The sequence below is a fragment of the Humulus lupulus genome, chromosome 4 (assembly GCF_963169125.1).
Source record: "Humulus lupulus chromosome 4, drHumLupu1.1, whole genome shotgun sequence".
NCBI lineage: Eukaryota > Viridiplantae > Streptophyta > Magnoliopsida > Rosales > Cannabaceae > Humulus > Humulus lupulus.
In genome coordinates, this window is record NC_084796.1 from 4,315,687 (window position 1) to 4,335,757 (window position 20,071).

Below are 20,071 nucleotides of genomic sequence, written 5' to 3' on the forward strand. Positions count from 1 at the left end.
TAAAATACATTTAGGCAAAAGACTCTTGTAAACAAACTCAGATATGATATTGCTCAACAACAATTATAACGTATATCAAATTGGGTGAATTAAGTTGTTTTAGAACTCGTGCAGTGTTTCAATGATAAGAAAATAACATCAATAATCATGAGGTATCCAACATTACGTACTATTTCTCAATGCAAACAAGTTCACCACAGTACAGTCTTTTTTTCTCATGGCAATGCCTCTGATCTATTCTTGGCACCACTACATATATATATCCCTACCTTGTCTCTTTGAGCTCCCAGTTACGTGTTAACGCTTTTTCTATATAAATATATATATATATATATATTGTAATGTTGAGTGGTAGTGGTATGGTTGGCTCTTAATTAAAACATTATTTTTTTTGGTTTATTAACACTGGACTATTTTTAAGTTAAGCTAAATATATTATAGAATTTGATTTCGTAAAAACAATGAATAAGTCAGATATTCTTCACAAGTATAGACACTATATATGCATATGCTTTTCTTTTTTTAAAATCTCTTAGTAATTGCTTGCCTTTCTTTTTAATCCCTTTCTTAGTAAATATATATAATGGCATCATCTTTGTCTGCCCTTTGTCTGATTTTTTGCATGACTCTAGCTAATATATATGGCGTTATATATTAATAATTATATAAATTAATACATATATGGAGTTTCCAAGTTGTATTTCAACCAAAAACCAAAACCAATAATGTAAATATATAAATTTTAACATCAGTAAATTTATTCATGCCACATGTACTTTTTCTATTTCTTAATTGATTTGCGTTATTATGTTGTAAAATATACATCTCTGTGAGATTTTTTTTAGCATTGAAATATTTATATAAGATAATTCATCACTAGAATTAATTGTCAGAGATGTAGTTGTCAAGTATTTAAAAGTGACCCAAACTTTAAAGTCTCCAAGAACTAGCATAATATATATATGTTGTAAAACTAAATTTTTATGTGTATGTATATGATCATTTTCTTTAATTGAGCAAACATACATATGTTAAAAGTACACTCACAATCTATACAAGCTTTTGAATCATTTAAGACTTTTAATTTTGATATATATATACTAAGTAGAAGTAACGTGCAATGCACATTTGTTTAGTTTTAAAGTAGGAAATATTGTTTATAATTTTAATAAAAATTAATTCACTATTTTTTTTAAATATTTATATATATATATATATCAATGAAATATTATTAGAAATTAAGAAAGCCCTTTTCCTTGAGGCCTCCTATAGTGTCTCTCAAGCTCACTTTCAATGGAATGTAATTGATTCCCAGACTCTTTGCTTTCACATCTGATACTTGATACTTTGGCATTAGAGGTTGTGCCTCTACTTCACATCTACCAAACAATGAAAAACAAAAACAAATTATCAAAATTATATCACAACTAAAAGTTCCTAACCAAAAATAAATGCCATTTGTAACCAAAACTATATATATATATTACTGATAACTTGTAACTAAATGTTATTTTTAGTAACAACTTTCTTTAGTTAATTGTAACTAAAAGTGACATTTAGTTACGAGAAATTTGTATTATGATCAGAATATATAGTAATAAATTGGATGGGTCTATATCGATCTATGTTGAATAATAACAGAAGAACAGAAAGTACTAACTTACTTTTCAGGAATATTCAAAGCAGGGTAGAGGTCTTCTAAAATCTTTAAAACATCAGAAATGTGTGCAACACATCCAACTAGATTGTATCTTCCACTAGCTGAAGCAACTTCAAATGCTTGAACATGCGCATTTGCAACATCTCTAACATCAAGAAATCCACAAACACTAATTGGAAACGTTTGAGGTCCTATGCATATAAATATACCAAGTAGAATCAACACCAATACCATCTATATATCAAATTATATATTATGATGACATAATGAAACATGTCATAATATGAACACAATGAGAGAGAGAGAGAGAGAGAGAGAGAGAGAGAAAGAGAGAGTGTTAAACTGTACCATTAATAACAAGATTCATAATCAGCTCCACACTGTTATTAATAACTGGTGGCAGGAGAGGACCAAGTGCTAATGCTGGATGAATAGTGACCAAATCGATCTGATTTTCTTTTGCAAATTTCCAAGCAGCCTCCTCGGCTAGAATTTTCGAAAGTGGATAATATAGCTGCAAAGAAAAAAGCCTATAAGACAACCCCAAGCTTATAATTCTAATGCCACTGTTATAAAAATATGATGATGAGTTATGACTCGACTAGTAGACAGTTAATGCAGTTAAAAAAAAAAAACTGCTTCAAGACTTGAGCACTTTTGTCCTTGTAAGTGAGTTAAGTGTTCAGAACTTTTCTTTGAAAAATTTTGTGGTTGTAATGCGGTTATTGGGGTGTGTTAGTTTCCTGGGAAACTGTAAGAGAAAGTCATTAAAATTTCTAGTAAAAGACCATTTAAGCTGTAAACCCTTTTCATTGCTTAGTGGAAATATTGACTAGGGAGGAACCTTCCTGCCATGGATATACGACAAGTAAAATCTGGTTGTTACCAAACATATTATAAGTTTGAAAACAAGAGTAGTACCTTCAAATTCTCACAAAGAACAGGATCAGAAAACCATGTCTCGTCAACAACCACATCAGGGGCAAGTTTTTTTCCATTTAATAAAACTGAAGCAAAGGAAGATGTTATAACCACTCTCTTTAAAGATTGAGCTTTTGCACATGACCTTAGAACATTCAGTGTTCCCTTCACTGCCGGCTCTATTATTTCTGCCTGAAAATATACATTGCAAAACCCAAGAACCATTGCAGGATTCAATATGGAAAAAATTGACCAAATCATCATTTGTCTAAATCTGTCGAGCATTTATATAGGTTGATATATTATATATACATATGTTTACTTGAGGGTCAATGGCTGAAAGAATTGCAGGAGAAGCTGTGTGAAAAACCCCATCACATCCATTGATAGCAGTATCAAAAGAGCCTTCTTCCATTAAATTTGCTTTGAATAAATGAAGTTTTTCTTCAGCTCCATCTAGAGCAACCAAGTGATCCGTTTTCTTTGAATCACCTAAAAAGATCAGATAGGAGTTCAAGAATTATGAGATTAATATCTTTGTTGGTGGCCAAAAAATATATAATATTAAGCATAACCCCAGAATTTGGCAGTGATTTTTGTTTACCCTTTTTTCAAAAGAAAAAAGATATGAGAACTTACTTAGATTACTGACAGTGGCTTTGACAATATATCCACTTTGTAGTAAGACCTTCACTAGCCATGAACCTATGTAACCAGAAGCTCCAGTAACACACACCACCTTTCCTACTCCACTCATCCTCTCTCTCTCTCTTAATGTTGTAGTTGTTTCTACATTAACTTGGTGATATATAGCAAATATGGATAACAGCTCAGTTCATTATTTTCAAATATAAATTTAATATAGAAAATATGGATAACAGCTCAGTTCAGTCTAAATTCAAAAAAGGGATGCATACTTTTCCTTCCAATGTCAACAGAATAATGCTTTTTGTTTTGAAAAGTCAACAGGGCTGATTGGCATTAATTCTTATCTTTCTGCCCTGGTTAATTTTCAAAACCAAAGTCATTCAACATGACTTCATTGAGTAATGCTTGCTTGAATGTGTTTTGTCAAACAGATATATGCAGTTTATCTTAGATGGAAAGAACAATTGAAACAAACGACCTGAATGACAATACTTTTGCCCAAATCAAGTGCTTAAGGTAAGCTTAGGCAAAACCTGTTCTCTAACACGATCTACCAAGCTTATGTTAGACAAGAGAAACACAATCATACGCTTGAAGTGACAAGCTGAAGAAAAGGGCTGCTTGTATACCATGCAAAATTGCACACAATTGTACAATTGACTGGGAGATGAATTAGAAGAGACTGCACCAGCTAGGTTCCTCTTGCTCTTAGCACCAATAGTTGAGAATACTGTTATTATTCATGGTTACTAAAACAACACTTAGCCATGTGATCTAATCCAACTGCAACCAGGTATTTTTTTAACAGATTTCTCTCTCATTTTGCTCCTCACAAGTGAAACATCCAACCAGCGATCGGTGGCAGCGTAGATATTTGAAAGCAGCACATAATTACCAGCATTTTGAGGTTCAAGCTCAATCAACCGACTGGCAACTAACTCACCCAGCTCCACATCACAATGTAGCTTACAGGCCCCAAGTAGTGCGCCCCATGAAGCAGAACTGGGTTCCATGGGCATTGAACTCAAAATCTCATAAGCATCTTTCAACCTTCCTGAACGGCTGAGAAGATCAACCATGCAAGCATAATGATCTTGCGAAGGAACAATGGAGTACTCATTTTTCATTAAATGAAATAATCGCCTACCATCCTCGACCAGCCCAGATCGGCTACAAGCTATCAGGATAACTGAAAAAGCCACCTCATCAGGAATCAAACCTTCATTTAGCATCATATGGAAAAGGGAAACGGCCTGTTCCCCACAACCATGTATAGATAGCCCCTGCATCAATGAACAATATGAGATCAAGTCGTGCTTAGGCATCTGTTCAAACAAGTTTTTTGCTCTCTCTATGTTCCCACACTTAGCATTCATGTCAACAAGAGCTGCAATAACATGAACTTGACCAAGATCAACTGAACTTCGAGTGACATGATTATCAACCCATTTGGCCAACTCCAAACATCCCTCGTGAGAACAAGCTGACATCAAACTCACCATTATAAACTCATCTGGTTTAACATTACAGGAGTCCATTTCAATAAAAATGTTCACAGCCTCTCTGGCATGACCATTCTGAGCATATCCAGATATCAATGCTGACCATGCAACTATATCTCTATAAGGAGCTTGGTCAAACAAAACCCTTGCAGAAGCCATGTCACCTGATTTTGCATACCCATCAATCAAAGTCGTAAAAGAAACCACATTCTTCTCGGGCATCTCTTCGAATATCTTCCTAGCACTACCCAAGTCACCCAATTTCACAAACCCTCCAATTATGGCATTCCAAGAAGCAACGTTTCTCTGAGGCATCTCATCAAACAGTTTCCTTGCCTCCCCCAAGTCTCCAGCAATAACATGCCCAACAACCATGGCCGTCCAAGTAACCACATTTCTCTCAAACATATAATCGAACAGCTTACGGGCACAACCAATCTCTTTGCATTTCCCATACAAGTCAATCAAACTCGTACTCACAAACGCATCACACTCAACCCCACACCTCAACACCGACCCATGCAAGGTCCTTCCTTCTCTAATCTTTCCCTCACTTGCACACGCCTTGATCACCGAAGGGTAAGTATATCTATCAGGAACAGCCTCCTCTCTCTTCATGCGAATAAAAACCGAAACTGTTTCGGCAGAGCAGGACTTCTGGCAGTACCCTTTAATGAAAACATTCCATAGAAAAGTGTTGGGGGAGAAAACACGGTCGAAAACGCTGGCAGAGTAAGAGAGAGTGGATAGAGCCCGAGAGAGGCAAATGAACTGAGATATGAGAGAGTGGTCTTGCTCTAAACCTCTTCGGACGATATGGGCGTGGACTAGTTGAAGATGGGTTGGAGTTTTACAGGCCTTGATAAGAGCTGGGATGGAGAGGAACGAGTTGGGGAGGTTATTGGGTAATAGAAAGTTTGGGTATGGGCCGATAACAGGCATAGGCGATTGAATCTATATCATAAAAACAAACTTATCATAAGAAACATATAGAAAGTACAAAACTTGAAACTAAAATCAATAACTTGACTATAAAATCTGTTACTGAATTATAAGTATTCGATTAAAACTGTCTAAAATTGATTGAATTCAGTAGTGTTTGAATAAAAAACACCCGTGAAAATTACAGAGAGAAACAATTTACCACAACTGGAAGCCACAAAAACCACAAATTCATTCTAAAAGAACATCTATTTCTATTCTATACATACATATAGACATCAAATTCGGCGGCAGCAAAAAATTCCAGACTTCGAGTTTACTACATTACATACATACATACATATATATATATATATATATATATAAACATGGATTGTTACCCTTGTCTCAAATTCTTTGAGACGTTGAGCTGCGAGACCCCTTCTTCTACGTTTCCCGAATGTGATGGCGAATTGGAGAGGGCCGTTGAACCCCCATTTCCTTCCACCTGTTCAGCAAGTACTCGTCCATTTTCCCAGTTTCTTTCTCTGGTTTCGTCAATTCTTGATCTTTGAGGGAAGAAGGGGAAGTTAAGTCCCGCCCAGCATCGGAACTTGAGAGTTTGAACTTTGAAGTAGTTAATGGGTCTAAAATAGGCCCATTTAATCTAAAAGCCCAAGCCCATCCTAAACAAACGGAAGTACTTACATATATTTTCACACACACCACTTGTTCAAGTATCAACTTTTCCCAAAAAAATAAAAAAATGGTGGTTGAGTTAGAAACTTTTTTTCCTTTTGCGTTTTCTGTTGTCACTTTTCATGGAAAGAAAACATACTTTTTTTTTTCACAGGGAAATTTCATTATTTATGTCTAATAATGTCTAAAATTACCAAAAAATTCCAACACTAACAATATTTTCAAATTAATGCTAAACTTTTCCCTCATATCCAAAATACCATTCCCATTCAACCTCAGCCTTCTCTCTCTCAGTCTTGGTTTCTCTCTCTCTCAGTCTCACAAAAATCCCCCCAAAACCATCGAACCCCCACCTCCGTCGAGCCATCGAGCCCGCATCTCCGTCGAGCCCCCACCTTCTCCCATTTCTCCGTCGATCTCGAGACCCACTGCAAACTCCCATTTTTCTGTCAAACCCGTGACCCACGGAGCATATTTCCTTCAAAGTTTAAAAAACAAAGGTAAAATCTTGAACCTAAGTCCATATTTGCTTTGTATTGTTGTTGAATCTGTGATTTGTGGAATGGGTTGTCCGATTTTGTGGGAAATTTTTTCTGGGTTTGAACCAGTGGCTCAATAGGTTCGATAGTAGGCTCGATAGGGGTAGTTTGAACAGTTCGATGATGGATCGATAGGAGCTCGATAGATCTATGGAAATATATGAAACTAACTCGATAGGATCGATTATGGTTTGATAGTAGGCTCGATATAAGCTCGATAGGAGCTCGATAGAAGCTCGATGGATATGTGGTATATATTACAAGGGCTCGATAGGTTCGATAATGGTTCGATATTAGACTAGACTGTAGCTCGATGGTTATTTATGTAGACAGATTTTTCTTAGCTCGATAGGCTCGACACTGGCTCGATAGGCTCGATAAATTTAGGTTGTTGATATTGCTCGATGGAACTCGATAGTTTCTCGATAGTTGCTCGATAGGGTATGTTGCAGCTCGATTATAGCTCGATAGAGATCGATAGAGCTCGATGACAACTTATTTAAGTGTTTTTTATGAAATTTTTTTTATTCTGTTTTCTTACCAATTTTTTTTCATGTGTTGTTACAGATGCCTAAGTTGCTTGTTCCGTTCAGTGATCACTTTCCTGGTCGAGTGACATATCGGGGTAGTAGTACTTTAAATCACATTAAGACCAGGTTTTTGGAGCTCGGGCTGCTTGAAAGGGCTAAGGAATCCCCTTTCAAGCAATTCTTTTTGGCTTCGGAGTTTAATTTCTCCGGAGTCTTGGTGCATCAACTGTTGCTGAGGAAAATCGTCAGCAACAACGAAGATGAGGTGCATTTTTTCTTGGGGTCGAAGTCTTGTAGATTTGGCATGGGAGAGTTTGCCCTAGTGACGGGGTTGGATTTCAGTGCCTTCCCATCACCAGAAGAGTTGGAAGGGCGTAATCTCAGCGACCGATTGATAAAGGAGTATTTCAACGATGCTGAGAAAGTAAAGCTGTCACAGGGGGACCATGCTTTCAAGACTTGTACGGTTGTGGAAGATGTGTACAAGCTTGGTCTATGTCTGTTTGTTGAGGGTGTTCTGAATGCCATTGAGAGCAAGTTTCTTTACTATTTCAAAGTGGCTCGATGTGAGTTCGAAGGAGCTTGATAGGGAGTTCGATAGGGATGTTAAAATAGGTTGTTCTTTATTGTTTCAGACTGGCTCGATGTGAGCTCGATAGGAGTTCGATGGTAGTTCGATAGTGATGTTAAAATAGGTTGTTTTTACTATTTTAGACTGGCTCGATATGAGTTCGATGGTAGTTCGATAGGGATGTTAAAATAGGTTGTTCTTTACTGTTCAGACTGGCTCGATGTGAGCTCGATAGGAGTTCGATGGTAGTTCGATAGTGATGTATAAATAGGTTGTTTTTACTGTTTTAGACTGGCTCGATGTGAGCTCGATATAGAGCTGTAAATACGGGCCGGGCTTTTGAGCACGGCACGAAACCGGCACGAGCCCAGGAGGCACGAGCACGACACGGCACGAAAAAATATGGGCTTGGGCCAGGCACGGCACGAAAAAATATGGGCTCGGGCCAGGCACGGCACGACACGGGCTTAGCACGGCACGACACGACAAGCCTGAAGGCACGACACGAAAGCACGAACAAACTAGCCCGAAAGCACGACACGATAAAAAACCCGATATTTTGACATTAATAATCATAATAAATTTTTATTTGTCAATAATTAATAAATTAAAATGATAATATATGTCTTATTTTTTTCAATGTTTATATTTTTATAATTATATTAATTTATTTTAAGATTTGTTAGTTAAATTTTTAGCATTTATTAGTAGGTATTAAAATTCTAATAATTATCTTTGATATAATTTTGTGTAAAATATTGTTAAAAAGTATATAAAAATATCTAAAATTATAATTTAAACAAAGAAATGTATTTGGTTTGGTGGTAAGTCCATTGATGGTTAAAGAGGAGGTGGAGGGTTCAATTCTCCATCCTCACATTTTTTGGCAAAAAAAAAGTGGGCCGGCCCGAATAAGGAAAGTGGGCCGGCCCGACTTGGGCCCGACACGGCACGACATGGGCCGGGCCCATGGGCCGTGCTGGGCCTACTCTTTCAAAAATGGGCTGGCACGAGCACGGCACGAATTGAATATGGGCCGGGCCCGGCCCGGCCCGAATTTACCGGAGGCACGAAAAATGTGGGCCGAGCCGGGCCGGGCGGCCCACATTTACAGCTCTAGCTCGATATGAGTTCGATGGTAGTTCGATAGGGATGTTAAAATAGGTTGTTCTTTGCTGTTTCAGACTGGCTCGATGTGAGCTCGATAGGAGTTCGATGGTAGTTCGATAAGGATGTTAAAATAGGGTGTTTTTTTACTGTTTTAGACTGGCTCGATGTGAGCTCGATATGAGTTCGATGTGAGCTCAATGGAGCTCGACAGCAGCAATTTATAATGGTCTTTGCTAATTTTTTTATCGTACTCTCTTTTGCAGCATATTGATGCGGCAGAACACATGCTTCGTATGCGTCACAAGTATTTTCCCAATATATATCGACAGAATGCAATTGTGATGAACAGTTATTTCTCACAAGTGATACCTACCCGATATGATCAGTACAAGCAAACAGCCGACAAAACAAAGTATTATTGGGATGCTGACATTATGTCCATGTTGACCGGCATCGAGCAGCAGTTTCTGGCATCTTGGGGAGGAGTTGAGGATGTATATTGGTGCCAGAACTATGGACAACAACATTGGTTTGCCATTGAGGCTTCCATTTCTAGTTGGACTCTGACTGTTTACGATTCGGACAACTCGGTGATTAGTGACGCAAAGCTTGAGGATATTATGAGTCCATGGTGCTTTATGCTTCCTTCTCTGTTAATGCAGAGTAAACTGTTTACTGATAGCTTGATGTTGAAGATTCCATCAGCAGGAAATAGGCCGCATCAGTTCACATTGCGTCGCAAACAGAAACAAGAGCTCCCTCAGTCAAAGAGAAGGTAACAAACATCATCTTCATACTAATTTTGTTTCTAACTAAATTTATAGTAATGTGCACTTAATATTTACTTTTTTCTTTACAGCGGGGATTGTGGTGTGTATGCTATCAAGTATATTGAGCATCTAATGGTCGGTCTTCCATTGGAAACTATCTGCGATGAAAATATGGAGGTGTTCAGGAACAAGTGGACCACGGACTTGTGGTATCAAAATTTGTTACCTTGATGATTGTATATATACAGGGTCTTTACATGTACAGTTTGTTGTTCATATTTTTTTATAACTTTCATGGGCTGTTATCGAGCTAATATCAAGCTATATCGAACTGTTATTGAATTATCAAAATTTGTTACCTTCATGATAATCTTGTATACGGGGTCTTTACATCTCCATTTTCTAACTGTTATCATTTTTTTATAACTTTCATGGGCTGTTATCGAGCTAATATCAAGCAATATCATTTTCATATCGAACCATTAACATAACTTTTAAGAAAAATCAAATAAAAAGAGTTTATTAATACAACAAGTTCAAATGGGAAAAAAGAGTTTAAAGCCTAGCTTTGCATGTAGCCCTGTTGTGGCCAAGACCACCACACATGCTACACTTGCGCTCTTTGCGAATGATTTCTCCATTCGATGGAGTGCGGTTTGTCTTCCTTCTTCCCACCTTACTCTTCTTCGGTCGACCAACTGGTTGTTTTTCAACGAGAACCCCAACTTGCATTTTCTCTATGTTCTCAGGAACTTCCCAATCATCCTCGTTGCCAGTTGGGTAAATTGTTTCTTTGTAAGACTCTCTCCACATCTCAGTAGTGTAATATGGTGAACACAGTGAGTAAATGTTGACACTGCGCAACATGGCCGCAGCCACACCATGAACACAATGGTAACCCATTATTTGAAACTGACCACAAGAGCATGATTTGGTCATCAAATTCACCTCACCATCACCTTCTGGGTCTACCACATGAAATTCAAACTGTCCAAGAGGATGGACTTTCAAGTACCTTGCATGATCCGCAATGCGTGAGGCATCTTTCTCATATATTGTTGCTAATTTGGATGTGCACTTCTCTACCTCCTCACGACGCGCGACAAACCATGACTGAATTGTGAAACGAATGAATTCCACAAAAGTAGTGACTGGGAAGGTTCTTGTGTTTCTGGTTTTGTTGTTGAAACTTTCAGCGTAGTTGCTTGTCATTACATTGTATCGATTCCCAGGAAAGTACGCACGAGTCCACTTATTGAAGCCAATACCCTCGAGATATTGAGCTATGGCAGGATCCATTTGCTTTATAGTATTGAAGAACCTGTGAAATTTTGACTTCCGAAATGCATATGCCGCATTCCACATCTCCTTGTGACAGTGATCAGTCTTGAACTTAGCGATTACATTCATACTTATGTGATGGTAGCATGCGCCGTGGTAGGCATCAGGGAAGACCAACTCAAGCGCATGAATAATGCTAGCATGCCTGTCTGAAATAAAAGACAGATTATCAACAACTCCAATGGCTTCCTTCAATTTCATCATGAAATACTTCCAAGAAGCATGATTCTCACTGTCAACAATCGCGAATGCAATTGGATAAATGTGGTTATTCGCATCCAATGCGACAGCACACAACATGTGGCCACCGTACCTTAACTTCAAGAAAGTGCCATCCACACATATAACAGGATGACATGATGTAAATCCCCTTCTACAAACTCTGAGTGAGAAGAAACAGTAAAGAAAGCGACCGTCATCTGTGACAAAATCAGTAATTGTACCTGGATTCTTTTGCTGCAGCATGTACAGGTAAGAAGGTAACTTGGAGTACAATTCTTCAGGTGTCCCCCTGACATAACCGAGTGCCTTCTCTCTGCATCTACAAGCCTTCATATAACTCATATCGATCCCAAAATTATTCTTCATATCCTCCTTTATGCTGTTTGGTGGATAACTAGTGCCATCAGTAGCATATTTGTTCTTGATAAGGTGCCCAATGACAGAAGGTGCTGCTTCCCGGTGGTCTTTCTGCCGCAATTCTAGTGAGCAAGTATGTACACTATTATAAACAGTGATCTCAAACATCTCCGATCGCGCTACTTTTTTCCCTCTTATTCTCCAACCACAATCAGGATCCTTGCTGGTGATATACAACACATCAGTACTAGACTTCTTTACCATAAACTCAAAATTATTCTTCATTGCAAAGAGAGCCGCTTTGGTTTTCAATTCCATCTTGTTCTCAAATGTCTTCCCAAGATGTAATTCCCCCAATGCTACACCGGATGAGGGTGATTCAGAACGACTACAAACTATGATATCTTCTTTTGTAAACATGGGAGCACTCCATTTTCTGTGATCTTCTATTGAATTTATTGAAATGTTCCCTGTATAGTTATATTCTGTTCCACCAGGACGACTAGAGCTGGTGCCAAGTGTTCGACGTCCTTGACTTGGTGGGTTCGTCCGTGCAATATGACGTATTGGTTGTTCTTGTGCTTCTTCTACTTGCAAATGTTCAGCTAATAGATCATCATCCACTGAATTGTCTCCTAAGTCCTCATTGTGTTCAGCTACCGGATCGTCATTCACATAGGGGTTGTACTCATACTGATTGCCCCTCAGGTCAGCAATAGGAAATCCTAAAGTACTGGCTGCTCCCTCAGGTCCGGGAGTGGAATATGGGTCTGCAATGACAATCTTTTTAACAGGAGTGACACACAAGGCCAACCTTTCTTTAGATGTTACTCCTAAGAATGCACGGACACCAAGATCACTTTCAACATGAACTGGTGTAAATGGTTGGTCGCCACAAGTGTAAGGAACCTCCAATTTCAACTCATAAATCTGTTTATCAACTTTAAGTTCTTTGTGCAATATGTCAAGAAGTTGCAAGTACGTTACAGTATCCTCCATCAGTATCACCATGCATTGAGGGTCCTTGAAAATCCACTTATTCCCTTGTAATTCCCAAACACCATTGTAGGATACAAAAACGTAGACAATAGAGCCTGTGTTGGAAAAAAAAACATTAAAATTGTCAGGAAAACTGTCATTTTTTCAGAAATACATTAAAAAAGAACTTTATCGAGCTAACATCGATCTTTATCGAGTTATAATCGAGCTCTTATCGAACCCTATCGAGCTAATATCGAGCTACAATTTCTCAAAACCGAACATAAACCCTCCATCGAACCCTATCGAGCTACTATCGAGCTCATATCGAGCACATATCGAGAAACCTGAACCTATCGAGCTCAAATATTGTAGGGTCCCATCGAACCCTTATCGAACCATTATCGAGTTTCCATCGAGCACAATCGAGCACTAATACCCAACCCTATCGAGCTATAATCGAGCTCACATCGAGCTACATCGAGCTCTTACAAGACCTTCTTCTACATACCATCGAGCTCATATCGAACCGTTATCGAGCTGATATTGAGCAAAAAAGTTGCAGAAAATCCAGAAAAACACAGATCGCGGAATCTCTCAAAAAATCCTGAAAAATACACCAATATAGGCTCAAATCTGTTCAAAATAGCCAAAAAAATGTAAACAAATAATACCCAATACATAAAATATAAAATCTTATTACCCATGGTTTTTCGCCTCCAAAAACTCTCAAAATAGATGCTGTCTTTGATATTAACGACTTCACAGAGACAATGGAGATGGCTAATAATGATTTTGACAAGAAAATTATACAAAATTGTAGGTTTTGTGTATGATTTCGTGAGAATGAGAGAGAGAGAGGGAGGAGAGTGGAAGAGAAGGTTTTGTGATTTTTTGATATAATGGGAGGGGTATTTTGGGTATGGGAGGAAAGTTTAGCATTAATTTGAAAATATTATTAATGTTGTGATTTTTTAGTAATATTAGGTATTATTAGAGATAAAAAGTGAAATTTCCCTTTGAAGATTATCACCTTGTACATACTTATTAAATAACAAAGCTGAAATGGGTAGTAAATAAGAAGATTTTTGAATTGAAGCATTGAATCACATACAGGTTTAGAACCAACCAATACAATAATACAACTTTATAGTAAGATTGTCTTGTTCATTATAGTTGTGATTGGCCTATGTGATTAGACACTAAAGAGACCCTTTTCTTGTTCATTATAGGTATGGAATGTAAGATTCCCAAACTTTTTTCTTTCAAATCTGATACTTGGAACTTTTGCATGAAAGGCTCATCGTTTTCACATCTGCCAAGCAAAAAGAATCACATTTACAGTAAATTTTTCACTCTAATGCTTATTTAGTGATTAATTAGCTTATAATAATAAGAAACATATAGTAAAAAATGATATACCTTTGAGGAATGGTGATAGAAGGATAGAGCTGTTGTAAAATCTTTAAAAGCTCATAAATGTGTGCAATATACCCACTTAGAAAATATCTTCCACTAGTTGAACCAGCTTCAAATGCTTGAATATGTGCACTAGCTACATCTCTAACATCATGATATGAATAAACTCTATTGGGAAATGTTTGAGGCCCTGCATAAGAAGATACTTTAGACTCAATTCTCAAGACATAAAAATAGACTGTATTAGTATATACATACCATTTGTTAGATTCATAATGAGACTGACACTGTCATTTATAGTAGGTTGTAAGAGAGGACCAAATGTTACTCCTGGATGAATGGTTATTGAATCAACTCCATTCTCTTTTGCAAAATCCCAAGCAGCTTTCTCAGCTTTAGCTTTTGAAGCTACATACCAGATCTTTAAAAAAAAATGAAAAAAAAAATGAAAGACCAGATAAAAGAGACATAGGCTAGCAAAAATTTACAAGAAGAGATGAGCTAACAAAAGCTTAATATCAACCACTAGATCTTGAGAAAACATGGCAACATCATAGACATCTTGAACACTAGAATAAGATAATATCATTAGTAATGATAAGAAACTACAGAACTTATTAAGAACTACTCACACCTTTAAACGCTCACAAAGAACGGGATCAGAAAGCCATGTCTCATCAACTACTACATTAGGGGTTAGAGGTTTGCCATTGATTAAAACTGCAGCCATGGAAGATGTTATAATCACTTTCTTTACAGATGACACTTTTGCACATGACCTCAGAACATTCAGTGTTCCCTTCACTGCTGGCTATATTATTTCAGCCTGAAACAATCCAAATTCAAGAATCATTACAAACTGATTAAAAATGAGTTTATCAATGTTCATTGACATATATATAGGAATATGTGTACCTGTGGATCAGTGGCTGATTGAATCACAGGAGAAGCTGTGTGAAAAACCCCATCACATCCACTGATAGCAGAATCAAAAGAGCCTTCCTCCATTAAATTTGCTTTGAACAAGTGAAGCCTTTCCTTAGCTCCATCTAGTGCTAGCAAGTGTTTTGTTTTTCTTTGATCATCTGCATACAAAAAGGGCTTAAAGACAAAGAGATAACAAAATCCCAGAAGTTGAAAGTGAATAAAGTATACAAAACATGCAAGTATGTACACATATATCTAATGAGAATTACAATATGGAAACTGAATTGAAAAAGTAATAGACAAAGAGAGCTAACTTGGGTCACGAACAGAAGCTTTGACAGTGTAACCACACTGAAGTAAGAACTTGACAAGCCATGAAGCTATGTAGCCTGAAGCTCCAGTCACACACACCACCTTTCCTTCTCCACTCATTCTCTCTATATTTTCAAATCCCAAAGCTAACAAACTCACTAAGTTTTAACCAGTTCGATTTCTATAAAATGTTCTTGTAGAGAGAACAAGTATTATAAGGGAGTTGTTCTGTGGGAGAAGGCCAAATTCTTGGTTACGACTTGGGTCTACAAGGCAAAACAATTTGAGGGACCATCCTTCCTAGATCTCAGCATAGACTGGGGAAGTTTTCTGCACTAAGCTTTTTTATTATTATTGTTTTGTTGTGATTTTATTGTATAATATTCATAATTGTATTCGGACACTCTGAGGTAAAATTTGATCTCTTGTCTATGTAAGAAGCTTCCTTTTTTTACAAAAAAAAATACATATAATAAAATAATACTTTAGTTCAGGATAAAGTGATAATGGTTTGCGTTTATTTTCAGTTACAGAGTGTTATACCCAGATTTCGAGCCATGGTAACTATGGCTCCGAAAGTTGGATTCGCAACAAATGGTCTCGTAAGGATTGAAGTATGCTCCAGGATTGTATATCGAGCCTGCAAAGTACGATATATGACCTCGAATATATGAGCTCGAAATGGTCTCGATCTCGAAAGGTAGCTCCGAGAACACACTCATCTTCGGGGACGACTTCGGATCGGGGGTCTAGAGCTAGATGTATGTATGATCTCGAAAGACACGTGATCTCGGGAGATGCCATTAGCTCGAACAATGACGTGAGACCTGGGATGCTAAAGCCTTAGAGATACGCGATAATCACCTTGAATATCTACAAGTATTATAAATATGAGATGTAATCCTCATTTATTAATGTAAATCCCCAAGAATCGTGGGATATTATTTGGTCAGTTATGTGTTTCCTGGTCTTCAGGGACGTTTCCTTTTATATCTGATTATAGGCCTTTAAAGCCATTTATTTTATTCACAAAAGAGTAACTACCCAAAATATGTGGGATAGTATTCTGCATCCTTCTCTATAAATAGAGAAGCCATGCACCATTGTAAAGGACCGAAATTCTGATCCTTGAGAGAAAACTCTGAAGAATTCATGCTAAGGAATTTTCAGAGATAATCTTAAGATTAATAACAGAGACTCGTGGACTAGGCAGATTTAACTGCTGAACCACGTAAAAATCGCGTGTTTGATTTGTTTTATTTCGTTTAGCCATTGTCATTCATTGTTTACGTGCTCTTCTTTTACTGTTTGACGAGAAACGGCGTCAACAGTTTGGTGCTTTCATTGAGAGCCTTAAGCATTCATCCCTGAGAGATTCATGGCTACAAACAATCAGAACACCCCTGATGAAAGCTACCCAAGGCGTCCTGGATAACAACCAATGGAAAACCTGGATGCTGAGGAGAGAAGTGGGTCCTCCGATTCCCGGGGACCACCGCCTCCACCGAGGGATGAGGATATGTACTACAATCCTGAGCGTTACGTTCCTATTGTAGAACTGGAAAACCGGCAATTGAAACAGCTGTTGGCAGAAGCCAACAAACGGAATGAGGAGTTGACTAGGATGGTCGCAGAGGCGCAGGTGGCTCAGCCCCCGCCTCCGCGCGAAAACCAAGTCCCTCCTCCAAGGGACGTGCATGTTCCTCCCCGGAGGCCCCGTAGACGTCCGCGAAAAGATGCTGCCACAAGGAGGCCGACTCAACCTCCGGCACCAGCAGAGCCATCTGCTCCTCCTAGGCCCCAGAGGAGTACCCGAGCTCGGGTCCCGCATAATCCACCTGTGGAAGTGCCCGTAGGAACTGAGAATAACCGAGCTCCTACCGAGGCTCGGACTCAGGTTCCTGGTAGTGCACCGAACGCGACTGACCCATCTCGGGCAAATTTTGGACCCTCTAGGCCGAGGCAAGGGCGGCAGCCACCGTCGCCTATACGGTTCCCTCCGTCTCCCATAAGATATCCTTCACCTCCCCGCAGAAACGCTCAACCTGTTCGAGATCAGGATCAAGGGCGTACGGGGGATAGACAAGGTCACAAGGAGACTTTCCAGGAGCGGAGAGGCGCACAATCTGAGAGAAGTCAGACGTCCCGGTCTCGCACTGCGGAGACAAGGAAACATGGGAAGAACCCATCTCGAAACGACCGATCAATGAGTTTCACCAGTGACGAGTCCGGAGAGACCAGGTCCATCAGTAAACGCGACCGAGGTCGTAAAAATACTGGAAGCCGCAAGACCCGTCCTGACCTGCGGAATCATCTGAATCAGAGCAGGGGAAGGGAGATCAGACAAATCCGGACCTAAGGAATCACCTGAATGGGCATAGAGATCCTTCATGGAGACGCGAGCCTGGAATCATGATCAATGACTGTCAATTCCAGACACCACCTAAGGACCCAGTCCAAGAAAGGATCGATCAGCTTGAAAAAGCCTTTAGGCTTTTAAAGAATGAACGAGGGAATGGTCGATATGAGGACTCAGACGAGGAGCTAGAGCTGTTTGCTCCACATATTTCAAACACTCAATTTCCTCAAGGGTTCTGGATTCCTCACGTCCCAGCATTTGAAGGAAAAACCGACCCATGCAGTCACCTGAGTACATTCAACACTATTATGAGAGCTAGTAACGTGGGTTACGAGCTCAGGTGCATGTTGTTTCCAACATCATTGGCCGGACCTGCCAAGAGTTGGTTCGAAAAGTACAAGAGACACTCGATAACTTCATGGGATCAGTTGTCTAGAGACTTCAAGAAGCAGTTCCGAGCTATGATGGGAGTCAGACCAGAGGCTTCCACTTTGACTAACGTCCGACAACAGCCGGGCGAAACACTGAAAAGCTATCTGACAAGATTTAATCTAGAGGTCGCCCGAGCTCGAGATGTGGATGACAGTGGGCACCTGATGACTATCCGAGCTGGTGTTTTACCCGGAAGTGCCCTTTGGGATGACATGCAAGGGAAACCGGTGAGGTCAATAACCGAATTTAACAGACGGGCGCAAAGATTTGTCAATGTAGAGGAGGCGAGGTCAACGCTGAAGGTGACCTCGCAGACCGAAACTACAACGATAAACATTAACTCCGCCTCAACCTCGGCTGACCCAGCAGCTCCACAGCCTGCCTCGGAGAATCCCTCCAAGAGGAAAAAGAGCGAGGGAAATAACCCCGAGGCTGAAGGAGGAAAGAAAAAGAAAGGAGAAAGGTATTTCTCCGTATATAAAGTACACACCGAACTCAACGAGTCTCGGGAAAACATATACCTGGCTAATGAAAACCAGGTCCCCTTCAGGCGTCAAGACCCAATGAGAAATCAAAAGTCCAAAAGGGATTCCAGAAAGTATTGCCGATTCCATAGAGACACCGGACACACCACTGATGAATGTCAACAGCTGAAGGACGAGATCGAAGGGTTGATCTCGAGAGGTTATTTCCGGCAGTACGTCAAAAACCAGAGTACTGGACAGACTACTGCGAGTCAGAGAGTAGCCGCGCCTTCGACGGCACAAAATAATAACTCCTGATCTCGGGAAGAAGACAGGCCCCCGCCGATTGATGGAGAGGATGTAATAACCATCTCGGGAGGGCCTCATCTCGCGGGAGGGGGCAGAAATGCTCAAAAGCGATACGTTAACGAGTTGAAGACAGGGGACGGGTCTCCTTATGAACCCGAACCTAGGGCACCAAAAAGCCAAAGGGTTGAAACGCAACCGATAACCTTCACTGAGGAGGACGCATCTCATGTTCAGTTCCCTCATCATGACCCATTGGTTATTACTCTTCAGCTTGCCAACAAGAGAGTCCGCCGAGTTCTCATAGATAATGGGAGCTCGGTCAACATTCTTTATAAGGCGACCCTCGAGAAAATGGGACTCTCCCTTCGCGACCTGAAGGCGTGTGCAACTACTTTATATGGCTTTTCAGGAGAAGGAACTGCCTGCATGGGATCCATTGAACTCCCTGTGACCTTGGGAGACTATCCAGTCTCGGTGACCAAGATAATGGAGTTCGTGGTGGTAGATTTACCATCTGCCTACAATGTGCTGCTCGGGAGACCAGCCCTGGTCGGGCTGGGGGCAGTGTCATCCGTGAGGCACCTGGCCCTTAAGTTCCCAACCCTAAGCGGGGTCGGGACATTGAAAGGAGATCAATTGGCAGGAAGGGAGTGCTATAGCATTTCTTTGAGGGGAAAGAAACAAACGAGCGCTCAGGCACTCGTTATCATACAAAGTAAAGATGGAACGGTTTTAGAAATTGACGAGGAAATCGATCCAAGGATTGAGGAGAAAGTTGACCTCGAACCATTGGAAGAGCTCGAAGAAGTTCAGCTCGACGAAGCTGATCCCTCGAAGAAGGTGAAGGTCGGAAAACACCTCCAAGACGAAGCAAAATAGCAATTAATTTGCTTTCTGAAGAAAAACCAGGATGTCTTCGCATGGTCACACTCAGACATGGTGGGGATAAGCCCGAATGTTGCGAGCCACGCATTGAACATTGACAAAAGCTTTCCCCCGAAGCAACAAAAGCGAAGGCAGCTGGACGAGGACAGAAAGAAAGCATTAAAGGAGGAAGTTGACAGATTAAAAGCAAACCAT

The 20,071-nt window shown here is 39.6% G+C and overlaps 4 protein-coding genes and 1 pseudogene across 4 annotated transcripts; 1 reads left to right on the plus strand and 4 right to left on the minus strand.

The window, feature by feature from the left end:
- Positions 1-1,057: 1,057 nt before the first annotated feature.
- Positions 1,058-3,949, minus strand: LOC133829720 (phenylacetaldehyde reductase-like). The gene is made up of 6 exons (XM_062259494.1): positions 3,221-3,949; positions 2,904-3,073; positions 2,582-2,773; positions 2,009-2,174; positions 1,665-1,851; positions 1,058-1,379 (listed from the first exon to the last, which is right to left on the minus strand). Exons 1-6 carry the CDS (start codon positions 3,336-3,338, stop codon positions 1,232-1,234), a joined length of 981 nt encoding a protein of 326 aa, XP_062115478.1. The 5' UTR covers positions 3,339-3,949; the 3' UTR covers positions 1,058-1,231.
- Positions 3,835-6,282, minus strand: LOC133829717 (putative pentatricopeptide repeat-containing protein At5g37570). The gene is made up of 2 exons (XM_062259491.1): positions 6,054-6,282; positions 3,835-5,685 (listed from the first exon to the last, which is right to left on the minus strand). The coding sequence occupies exon 2, from the start codon at positions 5,671-5,673 to the stop codon at positions 3,991-3,993; it is 1,683 nt and encodes a 560-aa protein (XP_062115475.1). The 5' UTR covers positions 5,674-5,685; positions 6,054-6,282; the 3' UTR covers positions 3,835-3,990.
- A 3,087-nt stretch (positions 6,283-9,369) lies between these two features.
- Positions 9,370-10,130, plus strand: LOC133829724 (uncharacterized). The gene is made up of 2 exons (XM_062259497.1): positions 9,370-9,876; positions 9,961-10,130. The coding sequence occupies exons 1-2, from the start codon at positions 9,386-9,388 to the stop codon at positions 10,100-10,102; spliced, it is 633 nt and encodes a 210-aa protein (XP_062115481.1). The 5' UTR covers positions 9,370-9,385; the 3' UTR covers positions 10,103-10,130.
- Positions 10,131-13,939: 3,809 nt separating this feature from the next.
- LOC133830848 (phenylacetaldehyde reductase-like) lies at positions 13,940-14,777 on the minus strand. Its single transcript, XM_062260925.1, has 4 exons — positions 14,712-14,777; positions 14,447-14,609; positions 14,192-14,378; positions 13,940-14,084 (listed from the first exon to the last, which is right to left on the minus strand). Exons 1-4 carry the CDS (start codon positions 14,775-14,777, stop codon positions 13,940-13,942), a joined length of 561 nt encoding a protein of 186 aa, XP_062116909.1.
- On the minus strand, positions 14,010-15,847 carry LOC133829727 (phenylacetaldehyde reductase-like; annotated as a pseudogene).
- Positions 15,848-20,071: the final 4,224 nt, after the last annotated feature.